The 21,557-nt window shown below is 39.6% G+C and overlaps 1 protein-coding gene and 1 non-coding gene across 2 annotated transcripts in view; one reads left to right on the plus strand and one right to left on the minus strand.

The window, feature by feature from the left end:
- The window catches only part of TET1 (tet methylcytosine dioxygenase 1), a 108,648-nt gene that overhangs the window by 33,486 nt on the left and 53,605 nt on the right, over nt 1–21,557 (minus strand). The window contains exon 3 of the mRNA XM_054729345.1: nt 667–2,965. Coding sequence (XP_054585320.1) covers nt 667–2,965 — 2,299 coding nt within the window. The remainder of the gene's footprint in view (nt 1–666; nt 2,966–21,557) is intronic.
- On the plus strand, nt 16,062–16,168 carry LOC114232943 (U6 spliceosomal RNA). Its single transcript, XR_003619057.1, has one exon. It is a non-coding gene; the product is annotated as a U6 spliceosomal RNA (small nuclear RNA).

Below are 21,557 nucleotides of genomic sequence, written 5' to 3' on the forward strand. Positions count from 1 at the left end.
ATTTTAAAACTCAAAAAGGTTTGCAAATTCTTCAACTAGTCAGTATGATGAATTTTTCCCATATACTGTGCAGGCAGACCCTTTATACTGCAGAGCATAAAAGCACTAGGCACTAAAAAAGAAATATCCCAGTTATAGTTCTTGACTGGGGGTAGCAATTACAGAATGTTTTTTTACGGTCATTTGTTAGTTTGTAGATATATTTTACATTCACTGTATGCATGTTATATCTCACAATAAAAAATATTTTTTAAGCAAAAAGCTTATAGGTTTGAAATCCTTTTGTGCTCAACCATTGAGCCACGCCGGCCAGGCATTTTTTAAATATAGGAATAAACTGTAATAAAGTATAAAAGGAATTCATTATTACGATCTTCAGAATAAACAATTGGAGACATTTAGCCTTGAGTGAAATCAGCTAATTTTCCACTTGAGAAAGTTTCCTGATTAGGAGTTGAATTTCCAATTTACCTGAGCAGCATCATTAAAGGTCTGACAGAAAAATGTGTAGTGTAGAATTATGTAGTCCACCTTAGCTAGAATATGAATAGGAACAAAATGCCATATGTAAAATACAACAAACAAAACATGATTTGGTCACGACTGGGGGCAATTAAATGCAGGTAAGAGAAGAAACACACACACCATACATACACATGCACTTACTACGGCAGTTGCAGCTTGGCAATTCAGAATCTTTTGTTGTAGACAGCAGGTTTCTTGTAGAATTAGTTAAAAAGTTCATAGCATAATTATGAAAATTATGTGCATTTTCTACTGGGGAAACTTCGGATGCTCCAACACTAGGTAAAGAGACGTCTTCTTCATTTGTGGTCGAAACCACTGTGATGCCACCTGAACATTCTACATTTACATTCCTGAGAACTTGTCCTGGGTCTGATGCGGGGGTCTCATGAGAGGTGCTAGGCAATGCTGGCAGGCTCGGATGCATGAGTTGCTCGTCAGCATCCTGCTGGAACTGTGTTTGGTCATAGTTAGCCATCACATTGGCACACTGATTAGTGGGAGAGAAGGACTGGAGTGAAGGATGAGCTTTCTGATTGGCATGCACGATGGGCTGTACCTGAGAATCAGGAACTTCTTCTGTCAACGCCTGCCCATTGGATTCGGTTTGTAAATGGGAGATGGAGTGAGAATCCAACGGGTCAACGTTCATCATTTCTTCCTGGTCTAATTCATAATTTCGCTCGAATTTTATCTGAGCAAGTGGAGGAAATAATTTCTTGTGTTTTAATGCTGACTTTTTTGGAGTGAGTGGTGCCCGTACGGGAGTTACAGGAGGAACTTTTCCCAACAGAATAGGGAAATCACGTGGACCGAATTGACCAAATCTTTGAAATTTAGACGCTATCCAAATGTCATGTAACCTATTGTACTCAGATGACAACTGTTCCTGCTTTTTCTGACCATTTTCTTGACAACCTGTGACTGCAGGCTTCTTCTTCCGCCGTTCTCTGGATGGAGTAGATTTTGTCCTTTTCCGGGTTTTGTTCTTTTGCTTTGTTGATGAGCCATGATTATTTTTTACACTGGACCGTGGTTTCGGTTTTATTTTGTTCTTCTCCTGACTGTGTTTTTGCACATTACACACAAGGTTTGCTGATGTACTCGCTTCATTTGTTTCCTCTGGTTTTGGACAACTGAATTTGATTACCGAGGCAAGTTGTGTCAACTGGGTAGCCACATCTTCCTCTATTTGACTATGAACTATCTCTTGACAGGATGATGGATCATCCTTTAAATCCAACTTGTTGCTGCCGTCCAGTAACTGGTTGCAGGACCCCAATTCATCACTTGTGGGTGGCAACTCGTGCAAATTTCCTGAACAGCTCTCAAGAATACTACTACTTTGAACAGCATTTTTATTGGTATCACTTTCAGATGAACTAGAACTTGGTGTAAAAAGAGACGTGGAACTTTCTGCATTTGAATATTCCTGTGGCTTCGTGGATACTTGGTCAGTAGCTGAGCTGTTATGTGACACGGAAACGCTACTTTGGCCATTGAACAGCACCGTGTTGCCTGAACTCTGCTTCTCTACAAGTGGACAATGGAAAAGGCTTTGAGGCCCCCCCTGCAAAAACCGTCCTTGGAGGTCCTTTCTTATAGAACAGAATAAAGCTGTATAGTTATTAAGCACACTAGCCGACATCTGCTTGTTTTCTTCACCCTTCTCAGACTTCGATGTTGAGGAATTTTCTGCAGGGGTTCCGGAAAGCTGAGCCAAAGCTTCTATAACATCCACTTGCTCCTGCGTTAATGTCCTGTCTGTCACCAGGGATAGAAGGTTTTGTTGAACTGGAGATCCATGTTTTGGCTCTGAACTTGGTATATCTTCTAGAGATTTCGGTTGATCACTTTCAGTGGGTGTACTAGTAGGACTCTTGCAGCTGAAATCTGCAGGATCAGGAAAAGACTCAGAGTCAGGCTCCTGGAAGACGGACACATCGCTTCTCCCCGGAAGATGATCGCTTGCGTTAGTAGCAGCGGAGCTCATGGCATTGTTCTGGTTTGCAGTGTCTAGTGAGGGTTTACAGGAGTTGTTTTCAGACACCTTGTCCCATTCTTCAATGTTGAATTTTTTAAGAGACACATCCGTTTCCGTTGGTAAGTAGTGTACATTTTTAATGCCATTTGTTACCGTTTGTGCAAACAAAATTTGAGGTTCAGGGAGGACTTCTTTCGTGTCATCTTCAGAGTTTCCCAGTTTTTCCGCTTCTGTCACAATTGCCGTAACCTCTCCTTTGACGTGATCTATTAAATGGGATTTCTTGCTCTGCGTCCACTTCTCCACTTCAATACCTGTCATACTTTCGTCATTTTCAGCTACATTTTCAGGGGGATGTGGGTTCAATTCCAAGCTTTTTTCTTCCCCATGACCACATCCACTGTAGTCCATGGATACTGACTTGGGGCCATTTACTGTTTTGTTTTTAAAATCTGCCTGTAAAACAAACACAGCAAATATTCACATTACTCATTTAAATATTTCAATAAGAGCCATTGGAACTGAACAATTCAAGAGAAAATAAATGTGAAGCCCCAGAGAATATTAGTTTCACTTTTACATGTTCAGAGAAGTCATAAAATACCAATAAGATGTAGGTAGAGAGAAAGGGGGGGGGGGAAAGATAGAAACTGTCATACTCTCTTGCCTGTTAATTTAATTATTTGGTATATTCATGTTTTTCCAAATAAAAATTTAAAATAATTATAAATTGGTACCATTCAATGGGCAACTTCCGTTATTTTAATGCAAAGTGCACTGAAGTAGGAAATGTATAAATCCTAAGTATATAAAGTTGAATTTTCCCAAAAGAACACCTATATGCCAAGAATCCAATCAAGAAATATCCTTCCAGTCATCATTCCAGTGCCAAGGCAAACCATTGCTTTGACATCATAGATTTCTTTTGCTTATTATTAAACTACATAATTGACTGCCATTCACTCAAAACTATATTTGTGAGAGTTATCCATTTAAATATCTCAGTACGAGCCATTGGAACTTCACAACTTGTTAAGAACACTTGTAATTCATGGTTTTGTATAGTAATTCGTTATATTGATCTTTCAATTGTAGATGCCCATTTAAGTTGTTTCTAGTTTTTGACTATTACAAGTATACTCCTATAGTTTTATTATATGCATTGTGTGGAGTGAAAATGCTGGGTGCTAGAGTGGGTGAATATGTCCGCATATCTTCAACTTTAGTACATAGGGCAAAATTTTTTCTAAAATGGTTATCAATACACTTTCAGCCAATAATTGAGAGCTCCAATTCTATATTCTCATTAACAATTAGTATTTTCTGTCTTTTCATTTTGGTTATTCTGGTGAGTGGGTACTAATACAATTCCTTTGAAAATTTATTCTGAGATAAAATAAAATTCAATGTAACCATTTAAAATTGTACATTACTGTTGTTTTTAGTACATTCACAATGCTGTGCAAAAACTGACTTATCTAATTCTAGAATATTTTCATCATCAAAAGAGAAACCTTATACCCCCTAAGAAATCATATTCGAACTGGCCGACGTGTCTCAGTGGTTGAGCATTATGGTTCCATTCCTAGTCAGGGCACATGCCCGGGTTGCGGGCTCGATCCCCAGTGTGGGGCGTGCAGGAGCAGGAGGCAGCTGATCAATGATTGTCTCTCATCATTGATGTTTCTATCTCTCTCTCTTCCTTTCCCTTCCTCTCAAAAATCAATAAAAAAGTATTTTTTAAAAAAATGGACATGATAATGATTGTACAACCTTATTAATATACTAGCCGAAACCAGTTTGGCTCAGTGGATAGAGCGTCGGTCTGCGGACTGGAAGGTCCCGGGTTCGATTCCGGTCAAGGGCATGTACATTGGTTGCGGGCACATCCCCGGTAGGGGCGTGCAGGAGGCAGCTGGTCAATGTTTCTCTCTCATCGATGTTTCTAACTCTCTATCCCTCTCCCTTCCTCTCTGTGAAAAACCAATAAAATATATTTAAAAATATATATATACATATATATATACACTAAAAGCCAATGCATGAAATATTTAAGACACTGATGTCAGGAGCAAAGAGAAAGATAACTTCTATACTGCTAACATTTAAACATGGCACTGGATGTTCTAGTCAATGCCAAGGTGAGAAAAAAATGAATATAAAAAATGAGGACATGTATTGTTGAATAAAGATGATACAACTAACTCCACAGAGAAACCAAGAGCATTTACTAAAAACTTATCAGAATTCAGAATTGCAATAGTTATATCCAGGATATAAAATATGTAAGAATTATCCAATTGTATAAAACAATCTTAGGAGAAAAAAACTATATCTAATTCTTTTTTAAAATATATTTTATTGATTTCTTATAGAGAGGAAGGGAGAGGGATAGAAAGTTAGAAACATTGATGAGGATGAGAGAGAACATCGATCAACTGCCTCCTACACACCTCCTACGGGGGATATACCCTTGACCGGAATTGAACCTGGGACCTTTCAGTCTGCAGGCGGATGCTCCATCCACTGAGCCAAACCGGTTAGGGCTAATTCTTTTTTCTTTTTTTTTAATTTATTGATTTGACAGAAACATTGATTTGTTATTCCACTTATTTATGCATTCATTGGTTGCTTCTGTATGACATAGAGACTAAATAAAATTAGAAATGAAAACGATGAAGTAATAACTGATACCACAGAAATACAAAGGATTTTAATAAAAGACTATGATAAACTATATGCCAACAAGCTGGACAAAATGAACAAATTCTTAGAAAAGTACAATCTTCCAAAACTGAATTAGGAAGAATAGGCCCATAACAACTGATGAAATTAAAGCAATAATAACAATAATAATAATAATAATAAAACTCCCAGCAAACAAAAGCCCTGGTCCGAACAGCTTCACAGGGGAGTTGTACCAAACATTCCAAAGAATTAATACCTATCCTCCTCAAACTATTCCAAAAAAAATCAAAGAGGAAGGTACACTTACTTCTAATCTCTTTTTTATGAGGCCAGCATTATCCTAATTCCAAAACCAGGTAAGAAAGAGCTTTACAGGCCAATATCTATGATGAACAAAGATACTAAAATCCTCAACAAATATTAGCAAATCGGATCCAGCAATATATTAAAAAGATCATGCCTGGCTGGTGTGTCTCAGTGGTCAGTGTCAACCTCTGAACCAGGATGTCAGAGCACGTGCCCGGGTTGCATGCTTGATCCACAGCAGGGGGTCTGCAGGAAGCAGCGGATCATGATTCTCTCTCATCCTTGATGTTTCTATCTCTCTCCCTCTCCCCCTCCTCTGAAATCAATAAAACTATATATATTTTAAAAGATCATACAACATGACCAAGGGGGATTTATTCTACGGATGCAAGACTGCTACAATATTCGCAAATCAATAAATGTGATACATCACATAAATTGAAAGACTAAATCACACAATCGTATCCATAGATGCAGAAAAAGCATTCAACAAATTCCAACACCCATTTTTGATAAAAACTCTCAGCAAAGTGGGAATACAAGTAAAGGGATCATACCGCAAAATAATAAAGGCCATATATGACAAACCTACAGCCAACACGATAGTCAATGGGCAGAAACTAAAACTATTTCCCTAAAACAGGAGCAAGACAGGGATGGCCACTTTACCAATTCTTATTCAACATGGTGCTGTATCTCTGTGCAACTGGGCCTGCAAACGAGGTAAGTGCCTTTGACTGGAATCAAACCCTTCAGTCCACAGACTGATAGTGGTTACAGTAAACCGGTTAGGGCGAGAGTTTCTAATCATGTAAAAGGGCTCCACAAAATTAATAAGGAAAATGATTCAATATCATAATAGTGAGTAAAGAATGGAAATGTTCACTCAAGTTGAAATTCAAAGAATCAAAACCTACTTAAATGCGAGAAGAAAAGCAAATGCATATAAACACCTTTCATCCATCCAAGTGGAAAAAAAACAAAAAGATAGAAACATATGTAAGCAAATTATAATGTAACTGAACATTTCTACTCAAGAAAGGGTGACCAACCTGTTGGTACATTTATATCAGGACATAACGTAAAGACATTACTGTATATTTCAATGTAGTGATTGCATGGCAAGATGGCCATAATATATCAACCCCAATAAATAAGCCGCAGATGTGATGTTATCATGCCTTTTAATTCAAACACACAAATATTTGTCTAGCACTACAAAAAAGCGGGTAGGATAAAGTTACGATACTAACCGCCCTTACCACTAGGACATAGAAAGGAAAGGGGGGAGGCTATTTTTTTTTTTTTTACTTGCTATTTAAAGTTTTATAAACATAAATATCCAAACACACTGAAGCATTGATGGATACATTCCTCCACAGAGAAGATCTTGAGCTCCTTGAAAGGTTTATGTGGCAGCTCTGGCCGGTGTCGCTCAGTTGGTTGAGCATTTGATTCCTGGCCAGGACACAAGACCGGGTATGGGGCTCCATCCCCAGGTGGGGGCATGCAGGAGGCAGTCAATCAATGTTTCTCACATTGAATTTTCTTTCCTTTTCCCTTCCTCTCCCTAAAATCAATAAAATCATATTTTTAAAAATAAGATTTGTGCCCTAACCAGTTTGGCTCAGTGGATAGAGCGTCGGACTTCCGACTCATGGGTCCCAGGTTGATTCCGGTCAAGGTCATGTACCTTGGTTGCGGGCACATCCCCAGTAGGGGGTGTGCAGGAGGCAGCTGATTGATGTTTCTCTCTCATCGATGTTTCTAACTCTCTCTCCCTCTCTGTAAAAAAATCAATAAAATATATTAAAAATAATAATAACAAGATTTGTGCCAAAAGCACAATATATCCTCATTAATTAATGAGTTTAATTACACATAACTGACCTTTTATGATGTAATTATACCTCATATGGCTTTTTAAAAACACTGGGCGTCAGTTACAAGTCTAATTACAGGGAAACATGCTCTACATTCTGCCAACTACTAAACCTTGACTTTAAGAAAACTATTTAACATGTTACATTTCACTTGGGGATAGTAACTTACTCTTCTGTATCCTCAGAAATCAACCCTGAACTCTTACAACCACATTTTATTAAATGTAATAGCGATTCTGGTCAAGGGCATGTACCTTGGTTTCGAGCACATCCCCAGTGCGGGTGGGTGGGGGGTGTGTGCAGGAGGCAGCTGATTGATGTTTCTCACTCATCGATGTTTCTAACTCTCTCTCCCTCTCCCATCCTCTCTGTAAAAAATCAATAAAATATATATTTTTAAAAAATGTAATAGTGTGTGTGAGCATGTACCCTAAGAAAACGGTTGCTCTGCCCTAATCGGTTTGGCTCAGTGGATAGAGTGTCGGCCTGCGGACTCAGGGGTCCCAGGTTCGATTCCAGTCAAGGGCATGTACCTTAGTTGAGGGCACATCCCCAGTGGGGGGTGTGTAGGAGGCAGCTGATTGATGTTTCTCTCATCGATGTTTCTAACTCTCTATCCCTCTCCCTTCCTCTCTGTAAAAAAAATCAATAAAATATATTTTTTAAAAAAAAAGAAAAGAAAATGGTTGCTCTTGTTCTTGCTGCTCATAGTGAAACTGTGTTCATAGTGAAACCTGCCATTCACAGTGAAACTGAGTGGCCAAGTAAACAGATTTACCACTACTGGGGGGGAAATCCAAATTCAGGCCAAGTCAAAAAGGAACAGCAAAACATGACTAATGACTGGTATGGTGTGTGAAATGTGTCTTAGTAAAGTGATTACCAAAAAGAAAATGAAGTTAATAAGCATGGAATAATGAAAAAGCAATTTTAAAAATATTCAACAAGCCCTTAGGACAGAGTCCCCAGAGACCCAATGAGAGCTGCTCCCTCCCCCGGCCCCCCCTCTCTCTGCCTAGGCCCCTCTTCCTTCAGGATCTCTTTGCTTTCCAAGGGCCCTTCTCTTGCCTCTAAATTCCTTCCTAAACCCATGCAGCCCAGCTGGCCCACTTCCTCCACGCTCACTTCGTCTACTTCGGTGGCTTTCAAAATAACATTTTGCTTGTATTTGAAAATATATATGTAACATCATCTTAAGTATGAGTGTTGAAAAGAACCCAGCTTAATTGCTATCTCTGTTTAATCTTGAACACTAAATGGGGAAGAGAAGAGCAATCCTGAGAAATTATGTCACCCAGGTGAGGACTTATTTTCTTTTTATAAGGGATCGTATAGATTGTGATGGAGATTAGATAACGTGACAAAAATGAGGTTTTGTGACCTAACAATTCCATGAAGGTTAGCTGTGTATAACACTCATTTAATCGTCACTACCACCCTGAGGTAAACACTGAAAAAGTGCTCAACCTCAAGAAAAATGCAAATTGAAACGAAACTAAGCTATTTTTTACTTATCACAACAGCAAATACAAAAAAGTTTGACCACCTAGGACCCAGGGGAACTTGTGGGGATGACAGTCTCATATAAAGCTGGTTGGACTGAAAATGGTGCAGTCTGGCAATAATTATGGAAATTAATAATGCAGCTTATTCTTTGATACAGCGACTTCAATTTGGAGAATGTATTCTAGTTATAACTGTACATAATACATGTTTTCATATGTTAGTATGTTAAGTTTCTTTGGTAAGTCCTCACCCCAGAGGAACATCGATGAGAGAAATATCAATTGGTTGCCTCCCATACACTCCCCAACCAGGGATCAAACCAACAACCGAGGTATGTGCCCTGACTAGGAATTGAACCTGCAGTCTTTGGTGTACAGTACGATGCTCCAACCCACTGAACCACCTGGCCAGGGAGACAACTTTGTATGTTGTAACAAGTAACTGAAAATATCCACAGGCCCATCTATAGGAGACTAATTCAGTTGTGATACAGCTACATAATACCTTGCAGCTATCAGAAAAAGCAACAACACAAAAACAATTCCATCGCTAATAGGCAGGATGTACAGGATGTATTGGAAAAGATATAGAACCTGTATATGCAATGTTTGCTTTTGTGTAAAAAGTAAAGGGAAATTGTATATATTCATATTTGTATAAAGAAACGCAGAAGAATTACAAAAGAAACTAACACAAGTGGTAGGTAGGAAGAGGTGGGAAGCAATACTTAACAATGAGAAAACAGAAGGTGCTTGGGTACCAGTAATCCCAGACCTGATTAAACTCTATTTTAATATTTTAACATATTTCCTTTAACATTATACAAAAATTGATTAAGCTCTCTGTGGGAAGATTCCTAGGGTATATTGAGTGAAGACAAGCTAAATGCAGAATAGTTAATGTAGTACAGAATTACAAAGGGGAGCAGAAGGAAAAACGGGATGCAGAGTATACATATGTCAGTTGGCTAATAATTGTTTAAAATATGTCAGGAAGGCACTACATAGGGGTGGGGGAAGGGCAAATGGCAAGGGAGGTGCGAAAGAGCAACTACAGTATATGCTTTGCTTTTGTTTGAAATTTTCCCATAATAAAAAATTTAATACATAACTACTATTACATTAACTAAACAAGGAGGCCTCTGAGGTGGTTCTAATGCCTTATTCACCTACAGAAGCAAACCCAAAGCTAAGCCTGAAAGTACCTCCAGGTTAAGAAATCAAAACCTAGCCCTGGCTGTATTGCCTCAGTGGATAGAGCATCAGACTACAGACTCAAGATCCCGGGTTTGATTCCGGTCAAGGGCACATGCCTGGGTTGTCAGCTCCATTCCCAGTAGGGAGCGTGCTGGGGGCAGCCGTTAAATGATTCTCTCTCATCATTGAAGTTTCCATGTCTCCCTTCCTCTCTGAAACGAATAAAAATATATCTTAAAAAAAAAAGATTTAAAAAATAAAATATCAGGAAGGATATGTAGAACTGTCAACATTTGTCTTATAGAAACTGTATTCAGTGGTGTGCTGGTAAATGTTTAACCATCAGCTAGGGAAGTATGGGAGGAGTCCTGTTTTGTAGTGTTGAGCAATTTTTGTGGCATAAATATGCCCATCAAGGGGGATTGTAAAGGAACAGTGTGTCTACCTGAGCAAGATTTGGGAATAGCTGTGGACGGTTTTTCTCAGTGGTAGAGCATGGGTCCAAGGCCTCAAGGGTTGCAGGTTCAAGCTCCCACCCAGGGTGTATGTGGGAGGCAACCAATCGATGTGTCTCTCTCATATCTCTTTCCCCCTCCCTTCCTCTTCCTCTCTGAAATCAATGTAAAAAATATATATTTTTAAAAGCCCTGGCTGGTTTGGATCAATAGATAGAGCATCGGCATGCGCAATGAGGAGTCCCAGGTTCAATTCCAGTGAAGGGCCCATGCCCAGCTGTTGGCTCAGTCACCAGTGGGGGGTGTGCGGGAGACAACCGACCAATGATTCTCTCTCACCATTGATGTTTCTCTCTCTCTCCCTTCCTCTTTGAAATATATAAAAATATTTATTTGAGAAAACAAGTAAAGTGTTTCAAGACTGTTGGAGAACTGCCCTGGCCAGTGTAGCTCCATTAGTTGCAGTGTGGGCTGATACACTGAAAGGTCTCATGTTGATTCCCTGTCAGGGCACATAACCAGGTTGCAGGTTTGATCCCTGGTCAGGGTGTGTATGGGAGACAGCTGATCTCTCTCTCTCTCTCTCTCTCTCTCTCTTCTCTCTCTCTCTTCCTCTGTTTTACTCCCTCAAGTTCCTTGGGAACAGCAAACTCATGCCACCTGCACACACTTGTCTCTTCTCCTCCCCTCTATCTCCCTCCCCCATCATTTTTTCACTCCCATCCTTAAACCCTCTCCTCCCCACCCCCCACTTCACCAAGAGCCCAAGGGTACATTTTACAAGAAGTCCCCTAGTTCTCTGTCTTTTCCTCTATACCCATCCCAAGACATAGGTTGTTCTGGGCCCCTCCCACCCGCTCAGAACCTACAGGAACACTGAACTCCTTAGTTCACGTTTGGGTCCAATAGTTCTCAAGCCCTCTCCACTTTCTCCTTTCTCTACGTTCTTATCATCATGATACTCACACCACTCCTGTAGGAGCTCAAAAGGCATGAAGCCAAGAGGTATTTTAATATGAAATGATTTCGCCACGTGGGCAGGGCAGATCTGATTGTAGTCCCTCCCAGCAACACTCACATTCCATAGCTGCTGCATTTCCTGTCTCAAGAAGCACATGCTCGGATCACAAGAAGACATAAAGCCTTTCAAAGCATGTTCACAGACACGGTCCAACATTGACCTTGAGCACAGGTACCTCAGTGTTTCTCAGTCTGCTTTTTATTTTTTTGCCCCACCCCCACCCTAGGAGTCCTTTAAACATTCCCTCCCCCCCCACAGTAGTTCTCCCCATGAAATGTTAATACTATAGATAATCTGTTTATATACTACGGCCTCATTGTAATATCTAAGATGTTTTTACCCCCCATCCACCCATTTCAGTAAAAAGCAATTTCAAAAAGTAACATGTAGAACACAAGGTATTTATGCCCACAAGTTATTTATGCCTACTCAGAAGTGACGCACTCAGGATCAATGTTCTCAACCTCAAAATGGATTGTTTTGAGAAAAAATTCGGTAGACCCACCGGTGCCTCTACTAATGGTGACTTTACCATGACACAATCGTGCCCAATACTATAGTTTACACCCATATTTCATAATAAGCACCAAGGAAAGCCCACGCTTTGCATCCCACCACAGTGCAAGGCTCACCACAACGACTTGCTAACAAAAACAAATTTAAACCAAAGGAAAAGATGATCCAGTTACTCACCAAGGATCCACCCAAAGAGATTCTAAAATAAAAATTTCACACACACAGTGGGAGGGGGAGATGACATGTGTAATACCTTCAACAATGAAGATTAAAAAAAAATGAGCACACACAAACTGCTCCTTCCACAGGAACCTGCAAAACAGCTACCTTGTTTTCCTAAAAGCTGTCTACTCCGCAAGTCCAACCTTTCGGCATAAAAAGAAGATACTTCGTCTACCAAGCTTTGTAGCCCCCCTATTTTCTTAGTTTTCCCTAGGACTTCTGTTTCTCCAGTTTGCGTACAGCCGCCTGTGAGGGGTTCAAAGGCCATCGAAAGGCAGGCCCAGTTGGTGTCTGCCTTGGGGAAGAGGGTGTCTAAGGGTCAGCACTCCTTCCCGCCTGGCCTACCTTTGAGCCATAAGGCTGTTGGTCTTTGTCCCTGATGGGCTGAATTGGAGCCATGACAGAGATTTCGGAAGTTCTCCCCTTCTCCACCAGAGATGGAGACTAGTCCACTCCAGATTCAGAGCTACACTACTCTTCTTTTTATACGCCTATCCGGAACAAAAACTCCACCCTCATTTGGCCACAGGGTCTTATCCCCCAAAGTAAATCTTTTATCTTAGGGGTGGGGCAAAGAGGAGGGGACACAGTTACTAAAGGGAGTAGTGCTTCTAATTAACCAAAAATTACATCAACTGAAGATTGGTTCCAATTGCTTGGAAAACATGGCTAACCGAAGAGGAAGACCTCTGTACAACAGGGCTCCTCGTCTCTGGACGTCTTCCCCTGGAATTATGAAGCAGTACAGAGTATGCCCAGTCAACAATCTTTCAGACCCCAAATCTGCCTCAAGCGATCATTCTATCAAATTGCCTCCTTATGCAGGTATCTCACGTGGCTACTCCCAAGGGTGTGAGTTATTTGTTACCAAAGTCAATCATTCCTTAAATACCACAGATTTAACCTGCTCTTTTAGAGCACCTGCAGGTTTTCAGCTGAATCTCTATGCCCTACTCACGCCCTAGAACTGCATTATCACAGGACATCAGCCCTCACCCCTGACTGCAGGTGTGTTCCTGAGCCTATTCCTTCAAGGAGTCTAAATGGAAAGCCACTGCGCCTTTTCATGAACTATCCCACCCATGCTTAAAGTTAATAACTTGACTCTGGTGTTCAGTATATAACTCCTTGTACTTCTTGTATATCGTAACTGTTTCATAATATTTTAAAGAACATGGGCTTTACTGGAACCAGACAAATTTGTCTCCTTGCCCAGATCCATATTTTACCAATCATGTGGGCTACAGCAAGTCCTTGCTCCGTGAAGTCTCTTTTGAGTCAGTTTCCTTAAGATAAATCAGGACTGGTAATAGCACTTACTGAACAGGGTTATTGCGAGTGTTTGCATATACTGCTGGAACTTAATGTGTACAAAAGAACTGTAAGGTAAAAATAAATATTAGGTAGATCTTTTCCACCTGTCCTTCAACACATAACAAAATCCTAGCAATTCCAGGCTCAAATCCACAATTAAGAAAAGAGTATGATTAGTTATTGCTTATGTATTGAGCATTAACCACTTGCCACACATCATTATGACCACTTTATAGGAATTATCTCTTTTGCTTTTCCTCCTGAGATTAGTAGTATTAATATCTTAATTTTTTTTTATAAGAAAGTTTCTGATAAGGTTTTAGAAAGGCTACTCAATGTCAAATCAATACTTTCAGAGCCAGGATTCAAACCAGAGGTCTAACAATATCCTAATGCTTAACTCCAAGGCAGTGTTCTACAAATAATAATTTCAGCAACAAGTATTAACATTATAACAAAGTCAATTACTTATTAATACTTAATAATGTTTACTGAACAAAGATTACCATAGATGCTTAGAACTTAAAAAGAACAAGCCGAAACCGGTTTGGCTCAGTGGATAGAGCGTCGGCCTGCGGACTGAAGGGTCCCAGGTTCGATTCCAGTCAAGGGCATGCACCTTGGTTGCGGGCACATTCCCAGTAGGGGGTGTGCAGGAGGCAGCTGATGGATGTTTCTCTCTCATCGATGTTTCTGGCTCTCTATCCCTCTCTCTTCCTCTCTATAAAAAAATCAATAAAATATATTAAAAAAAAAAAAAACAAAAAAAAAAAAGAACAACAATTACCCCACCCCCCAAAAAAGAGAAAGAACAACAAATTCCTATGGTAGTTTCTTTTCTCAGATTGTGGGAATTATTGTCTTGTGAACCCAATGGCCTACTTTTATTCATCTGCTTGTGATTTGTAGCAGCATAGTATTGATATTCAAAATATTTTCACCTCACTCCAAATTCAATATATGCACACTGGGTTCACACAAAGTTATTAAGAAAAGTAGGGAAAATTAGAATCCAACTTAAGATCTACTTCTTGAGGATGTGGTCATAGGTCACTGTCCATTTTCTCTCCAAATGTCCCTTGGACAACAACATTTCTTATTTTTTACCTTTTTCCTAACCTTTTTCTTACAAAATTTCAGTTTCATATAATTAGGAGACTAAGATTCAATGAAAATGTATTGGTATTAAATAATACCCCAGTATGAATTGCCACATTAATTAAAAAAAAAACAATTAGAAAAAAACAAATTAAAGATGGTCTTATTCAATCAGAAAGAGTCAGGCACCAAATACATTAGTTTTGTGGGTTTTTTTAATGACACTTAAAAATACTAAAGATTTCAGATTTGTCCCATGACTAATCCTATTATCAAGTCTTCTTGCCTAGAATGCTCCTCATCACGATCAAAGATAATATTCAAGGAATTTGCCTCATCTAACTCCATCCAGAGGTCACAGATAACTAGTTCAACTCATGATCCTACAAGATACACCAATAAAAGTTTCGACTTTCAGTTCCTTCCATATTGTCCATGTGGCCTTGGGTCTCCAATTTTCCCCTTGAAGAAAAAAATAACGACTCTTTCCGTCTAGGCTTTCTAAACACATAAGCTCTGAGAATACTGAGTATTTATTCAGCACTTAGCTGACAGTGATATGCACAGAAGTATTTACACATTCCTAACTGAAACAGAGCATTCTAGAGATACAAAACCGGTAAGTCTTTCCCTGGTAGCTCCTTCCCCAGAGGCTACATACTTGCCTTCAGCCTACACCTATTTGCTGATGACTCCCACAGTAAGACAAGATCTGTCTCCTACACTTCAAACTCTGTCATCCACCAACTGGACATCTTCACTAGGCAATTACAACACAACCATGTCTAAAAATTAACTAGTTATGTCTAAAAATTAACTAGTTACTACTTCTCCAAATCTGCTTTAATCTCAAAACCTAATAACCCATAAATCTTCTGAGGAGCCTCATACATTCAAGAACCAAATTCAGCCTCCAACGTTATAGAATAGTAAGAAGCTAGAAAAATTCCAGGACTAGCAGACTAGGGGGAACTCAAGACACAGCCGTTTACAGCCACTTAGTAAATCCTTTCTTCCTTAAACCGAGGACACTTAAGAATAAATGGTTTGCAGTGATCCCCAAACAGAGAGGAAATAGCTTAAATCACTCTACTCAGAGAGATTGATAACAGAAATCCAGCTAGTGTACTCACCCAGGGACAGACAAATTAAGAGAATAATGTCATTTTGGTACAACAGCATAAAGCTGATGAATATTGTATTGATGCCCTCCAGCCCCCAACAAGACCTTCCCTAAATACCAAGACTTTAAATAAAAAATCTTTGTTGAAATATGCTACTGGGTAATGTTTTGATTCTTAAAGTTCTAGTGAGGTGACCACATTGTAAGTTATAAAAATGTCCAGAGTGCTCACTTCGGCAGCACATATACTAAAATTGGAATGGTACAGAGGAGATTAGCATGGCCCCTGTGCAAGGATGACATGCAATTTCGTGAAGCATTCCATTAAAAAAAAAAAAAAAAGTCCAGAAGTGCAGAAAAACAGATCTGGAACTCTGATAACCTCAAATTGCTGAATTTATTAACCTGAAATCACTTGTCTCTCAATTTCTTATGTCAGAAAATGCATTGTTTATTGTTTAAGCAAGTTTTAGTTATAGTCAGGAGCATCCTAAGTATAGACACAGGGCAAAAGGGGTAGAAACTAATAATTTTATTCCCCCTCTAATGTCTTTGTCCTTTTAAAAAAACTTTTTTATTGATTTCAGAAAGAGGAAGAGAGAGGGAAAGAAACATCAATGATGAGAGACACAACAGAATGAGAAGGGAGCCCATTGAATGGGAGGACATATTTGCCAATGATACATCTGATAATGGGTTAATATCCAAAATATGTAAGGAACTCATACAACTTAACAAAATGAAGACAAACAATCCAATTAAAAAGTGGGCAAATGACCTGAATAGACACTTCTCCAAAGCAGACATACAGAAGGCCAAGACACATGAGAAAATGTTCAAAGTCACTGATCATCAGAGAGATGCAAATTAAAACAACGAGGTATCACCTCACATCTGTCAGAATGCCTACCATCAACAAATGTCAGGTCCTGTCGAGGATGTGGAGAAAAGGGAACTCTAGTTCATATGGAACTGCCATTTGACCCACTGATCCCACTTCTACGAATACAGTTTAAGAAACCCAAAACACCAGCCAGAAAGAATGTATGCACCCCTTTCATAGCAGCATAAGTTACTATAGCTAAGATCTGGAAAGTGCCCATCAGTAGATGAGTGGATAAAAAAGCCATGGTGAATTTATACCATGGGATACTGTGCAGCAGTAAAAAAAGAAAAATCTCTTAACCTTTGAGATAGCAGGGAGGGATCTGGACAGTATTATGCTAAGTGAAATAAGCCAATAAGAGGAAGAAAAGTACCACATAATCTCACTCATGTGGGAACTAATCAGCAAAATAGATCCAGAGACATAGAAGCATAGAACAGACAGCGGTACCTCAGAGGGAAGACAAGAGAAGGTGGGTGGGTGGGAAGTGATAAAGTAAGAAACGTGTACAGTGTGCATATATGCATAATCCATGGATATAGACAATATGTGTTGAAGGCCTGGGGTGGGAGCAGGGGTGGGCTACAAGGGTCAATGGGAGAAAAAAAGGGACATGTAATACTTTAACAATAAAGATTTAAAAATTAAAAAAAAAAAACCACATGATCTCACTCATTTATGGATAATAAAGAACATTATAAACTTGAACAAAAAGACAGATACAGAGACAGTAAAGCATCAAACAGACTGTCAAATTACAGGGGGAAAGTTAGGGAGAGGTGGGGGAGATAAGAGATCAATCAAAGGACTTGTATGCATGCATATAAGCATAACCAACGGATGCAAAACTCTGGGGGGTGAGGGCATATATGGGAGTGGGGTGGGGGGTGGCAATGGCAAGATATGTACACATACAATACCTTAATAAAAATTAAAAAAAAAAAAAAAAAAAAGGAGTTCCTGGCTAGTGGGGAAGGTAGGAGTAGGGGTTTAGAGGGTTGGAGAGGGGGGAGACAGGGCAGGGAGGGTCAGTGCAGGGCTCCTAAAAGTGACATTTCAGAGTGATCTGAAGGGTGTGTAGGAGTTAGTCACAAGAACGATTAGGGTGAGGGGTAAGGAAGGTCCTTCGGTATAGAGTGTGAAATCTAAAACATAAACAGAGGCCAGATAAACCCATTAGTGATTGAGCTTTGGGCCACACACTAAGAGGTTGCAGGTGGGATTCCTGGTCATGGTACATGCCCAGGTTGTGGCCCAATCCCCAGCATGTAGGAGGCAGCCTGTCCATGTTGATGTTTCTCTCTCATAGATGTTTCTCTCTTTCCCTGTCCATTACTCTCTCTAAAAAAATCAATGAATGTAAAAAAAAACACACCCAAACACCTGAAAATTCGGGTCCCAGCACTCTCTTCCTCCAGTGAGCATGCCTGTGCCATTCTAGTCCTCTTCTCCTCTCCTTCCTCCAAAGGCACGTATCCCCTAACAGTTAGGGCCTAACTTCTAAGGGTCCCCATGAGGCTTATAACCACGGGAGCAATGGACAGCTGCAACTTGACCAGGGCCCCCTAAACCGTCTCCAAGACCCCTTTCCTTTGACTTCCCAGTGACCTGAGGCAGCCCAGCCTAGGCTCTCCTGTTGCTTCTTCTATGCCCTTCCTTGTTTCACTGTCCTAAGGATGTTTTGCTTGGCCAATAAATTGTTGAAATATTTCCTTCAAGAAGACAACAACCGAGGTTTCCTCCTCTCACTGATAACACAGCTTCAGCAGAGTTTTCCTGAAAACTTATCCCACTCATCTTGCATTCTCCATTCTTACAGCTTCTTTCTCAGTGCATTCATTCATCAAATATTCATAGGGTATCATAGGAGAGAAAAGGTACTAGCTATTATGGAGACCACATTTCTCTTAATATATATTTTTACTGATTTCACAAAGGAATGGAGAGGGGGGAAGAAATAGGAACAATGATGAGAAAGAATCATTGATCGGCTGCCTCCTGCAGGTCCCACACTGGGGGTAGAACCCACAACCCAGGCATGTGCCCTGACTGGGAATCGAACCATGACCTCCCGGTTCATAGGTCGATGCCCAACCACTGAGCCACACAAGCTAGGCTATGGAGACCACATTTTATTTTATTATTTACTTATTTAAAAATATATTTTATTGACTTTTTACAAAGAGGAAGGGAGAGGGATATAGAGTTAGAACCATCCATCAGCTGCCTCCTGCACACCTCCTACTGGGGATGTGCCCGCAACCAAGGTACATGCCCTTGACTAGAATCAAACCTGGGACCTTTCAGTCTGCAGGCCAGCGCTCTATCCACTGAGCCAAACCGGTTAGGGCTGGAGACCACATTTTAATGGTTGTGAAAAGAAACAGGTGAAATAAATGTTCACATATTTCTATTTAAGCCACCATGACAAAATATTATTTCAACATGTAATTAATATTAAAAAGTATCTGAGATATTTTACTCCTTTAATATGAAGTCTATGAAATTCAATGTATATTTCACACATAATAAATCTCAGTTCAAGCTAAATTTTCAATGATAACCATGTAAAATGTAGTGATAGCAAAATAAAATAAATATTTAATTGACAAATATTTCACTTTACTTCAGTTTTATATTTTAAATTAATTAAAATCAAACCAAATCACAAAGTCAGTTGTTTAGTTGCACTACCAAATTTCAAGTATTATACAATGCAGTTATTTAAGGGTTTCTTTTAAAATGCAAATGTCATTGCTTTAGGCTGAATTCCACACTGCACCTGTCTAAACACTAACATCACCCTAGAAAATCAAGATTCTAAATCAGGGGTGGGGAGCAACCTGCCAGAGGGCCATATAAGGCACACAATCATTTCGTCTAGCCCTGCCAAGGCAGCAGAAATTCAATAAATCTAGGAGCTTTTTTCATAGCAACATAAATTTATATTAAGTAAATTATATTAAGCGAACGATGCTATAAATACATAAATGGCCCTTAGCAGAAAAAAAAGATTCCCCATTTCTGTTAACCCCTGCAACATTCCCTTAGATCTGAAGGTAAAAATTCCATGAGGCTTCCAAGAGCAGCTTGGTAGGGGAATCTAAGCCTTCATCCTCAGAGCAAAATTCACAATTCTCAATCCAGCAAGCAGGGCCTCCAGTTCCCAGCCTCCATCAATTTTACAGACTGTCTCTAGGAACAGTATTCCCACATCAACCCCACCCCCACCACCCCCTAGGTTACTTGAAGCATCCTGTCTGGTCTCACGCAGCAACTTCAACAAAGAATGACCTTTGGTCCTTCAACTGTCCCTCTCCAACTTGCCCCAAAACACTGAGAACTTGGAAGAAAGGTGACCTGTGGAACCAAGTATTTCTTAACAATCATCCAGGTGGTATTTTCACCCCCCAGCCTTACTCAGATAAAATGGAGCATTCCTTCCTTTACTATCTGTGCAAAGATATTTATCATATCAACTGATTGCACTTTGTTTGCAATGCATCTCCTCATCCTGAACTTTGGTCTTGGTGCTTGTCCTCTAGGCTCAAAATGTGTGCTTTACTTTGGGGACAAATGAGCAAATCTAAGTATAGACTAGATATTAGCTACTATTAGGGAATTCTAATAATGGTATGATGATTGCATAGAATGGTCTTATTCAGGGACCTAACTTTGCAAGAGTCCATACACATAAAAAAAAAAAAAGACACCTATTAAATTAAGAACATATTGCCTTATTCTCTCAACTTGTTTTATGTCTGAGATTTTACATTTAAAAAGTTGGCTATTGCCCTAGGTGGTTTGGCTCAGTGGATAGAGCATCGGTCTGCAGACCGAAGGGTCCCGGGTTCGATTCCGGTCAAGGGCACGTACCTTGGTTGCAGGCTGGTCCCTGGCCTGGGTCCTGGTCAGGGCGCATGCAAGAGACAACCAATAGATGTGTTTCTCTCACATCGATATTTCCATCTTTCGTTCTCTCTTCCACTCTCTCTTAAAAAAAATAAAAAAAAAAAGGAAAAATACCCTCCCGTGAGGATTAAAATAAATAAACAATCATTTTTTTAAAGTTGGATGTTTATCTTAAAAATAAAAAAAGAATAAGCAAAAAATCCCCCAAACAAACAAAAGAATAAACATCCCTGGCTGGTTTTGCTCAGTGGATAAAAGCATCAGCCTGTGGACTGAAGGGTCCCAGGTTCAAATTTGGTCAAGCCCACATGCCTGGGATGAGAGCTCAATCCCCCGTAGGGGGGGCATGCAGGAGGCAGCTGATCAATGATTCTCTCTCATCACTGATGTTTCTATCTCTCTCTCTCCCTCTTCCTTCCTCTCTGAAATCAGTAAAAAATATATATATTTTAAAATTATTAATAAAAATACAAATGATTTCTTTTTAAAAAGAAGCACAGATCTTACATGGTGAATAATCTGGAGAGATTTTCCAACTCTGCTGTATTCATTTGCAAATATTCTCTTAGAATAAAGGAATAGAGTTTCCTCCTTTCCAAATGTAAATTTTCCCAATACTTGTTTTCAGATGGTGGCTCTTCCGGAAACAGACTCTTTAAATGTCAGGATTGGTTAGAAAGTTGTGTTAGATGTACTTGTATTTTCTTCCCTCCTGCAGGCCAACATCACTGACTCTGTCATCGTTCCTCTAAACCAGAGCTTTGGTCTTTGGTTTGTTTTTTAATCTAACTCCTTTTTTTCTGTGTGCATGTTAATCCTCACCAAGGATATTTTTCCATTGATTTTTATTTATTTATTTTTTCTTAATATATTTTATTGATTTTTTACAGAGAGGAAGGGAGAAGGATAGAGAGTTAGAAAC

The sequence above is a fragment of the Eptesicus fuscus genome, chromosome 17, assembly GCF_027574615.1.
Source record: "Eptesicus fuscus isolate TK198812 chromosome 17, DD_ASM_mEF_20220401, whole genome shotgun sequence".
Lineage (NCBI taxonomy): Eukaryota > Metazoa > Chordata > Mammalia > Chiroptera > Vespertilionidae > Eptesicus > Eptesicus fuscus.